The 1,463-nt window shown below is 40.1% G+C and overlaps 1 protein-coding gene across 1 annotated transcript; it reads right to left on the minus strand.

Moving 5' to 3' along the window:
- Positions 1–248: 248 nt before the first annotated feature.
- LOC147248632 (olfactory receptor 52E8-like) lies at positions 249–1,220 on the minus strand. Its single transcript, XM_086179098.1, has one exon. It carries the CDS (start codon positions 1,218–1,220, stop codon positions 249–251), a length of 972 nt encoding a protein of 323 aa, XP_086035224.1.
- Between the last annotated feature and the right edge of the window lie 243 nt (positions 1,221–1,463).

Here is a 1,463-nt window from a genome sequence, read left to right on the forward strand (position 1 = left end):
CCCTCAGTCATGGTTTATTTGATTGGGATTTTTTTTTCCTTTTCTTTTGAGTAGAGAAAACATTATGGGGCCCTTTTCCAGTCACTCCAAAAATAGAAACTCTGCCAAAGGTAATGCTAATACATATCAGAGGAACTCGCGTATCAAGACTAATCAGTTTTGGCAATTTCAATTTCCGCTTTTATTACTGTACGTTTCACAAAAAGTAGTAATGCCATAACTGCTAGAAGTAAGTCTGTATGATGCTGCTATATCCATACATTAATTTTGGGTTGCCTCCTGATTTTCATCAACTTTTTCACAGATGCTTTGATTTCTTTTGTCTGTAAAACATAAACAATCGGGTTCAACATGGGAGGGAGCACAGCAGTCAGAGACAGATTGATGATCCTGGCGTTTGGATGGATTGTCTCTCCAAAGCGATATACAAATATGATGGGGAGAAAATAAATCGCCACTAACGAAAGGTGACCTGTGCAGGTTTTGCAGGCTTTAATTCTTTCCTGAGCTGTGGAGATTTTTGTCAAAGCATAGCCAATACAGCAGTAGGTTACCAAAATAAATACGAGTGGAAGCCAAAGAATAGAAGCTATTGATAGGCGAGAAATTACACGGTTGGGTGTAACATCATTGCAGGCTAAACGATAAACTGGGCCATGGTCACAGTAGTAGCTGTTGATAAGCACAGATTTACAGAAGGAAAGTCTTGTGAGAAGGCTGACTGCAGTGAGAATCAGAAAGATGTCAAACAACCAAAAACCAGAAACTAAAGACAACATGAACTTGTGGGTCACCTTCACTTGATAGTGCAGAGGGTAGAAGATGGCTACCAGTCTGTCGTAGGAGAGAGCAACCAGATTAAGAGCCTGCATTGACAAACATGTGAAGCAGAAAAACATAAAAGTAAAGCAGTCGTTGTAGGAGATTTGCTGGTGGTTAAAGAGAAAAATGTCTAAGACCTTCGGCACCAAAGCTGTGCTACTCAACATGTCAGCGAGAGCGAGGTTGAAAACGACAATATATTTAGGAGTTCTCAGGTTATGATCAAAGACAATTACAGTCATGACAAGTGAGTTTCCCACCACAGAAATAACGTATATTATAAAAAGAAAGACATAGTAATAGTTAATATTCGGTACACCAACAAAACCACCGATTATGAAATACGCGGGACGCACAAATGTGATGTTTCTCCCGAGAGCAGAGTTGAACAACTCCATTTGAAGATTCGTTGTGACTCATGTAGAGATCTAACTGCTGGCTGTCTCTGTGAGATGGAGTCTTGGCTCATCTGACTCTCGCTATAAATGACACTGCTTTAGCTGTTAGAGGAGTGGCTTGGAGGAGAAGGCATGTTCTTTCATGTCGCTCAAAGTCAATTCCCCTGTATCTCCTATACAGTTTCTCTTCGAATGGATCCTGTTTTGAGACAGATTCAAACTTTTCAGGTTGTTTTTAAATTG

The sequence above is a fragment of the Aulostomus chinensis genome, chromosome 15 (genome assembly GCF_037954235.1).
Source record: "Aulostomus chinensis isolate RoL2024-O1b breed Wild chromosome 15, RoL_Achi_v1.0, whole genome shotgun sequence".
NCBI lineage: Eukaryota > Metazoa > Chordata > Actinopteri > Syngnathiformes > Aulostomidae > Aulostomus > Aulostomus chinensis.

Coding starts and splice junctions, on each gene's coding strand:
- LOC147248632 (XM_086179098.1), bottom strand. CDS start 1,220: ATGGAGTTGTTCAACTCTGCTCTCGGGAGAAACATCACATTTGTGCGT.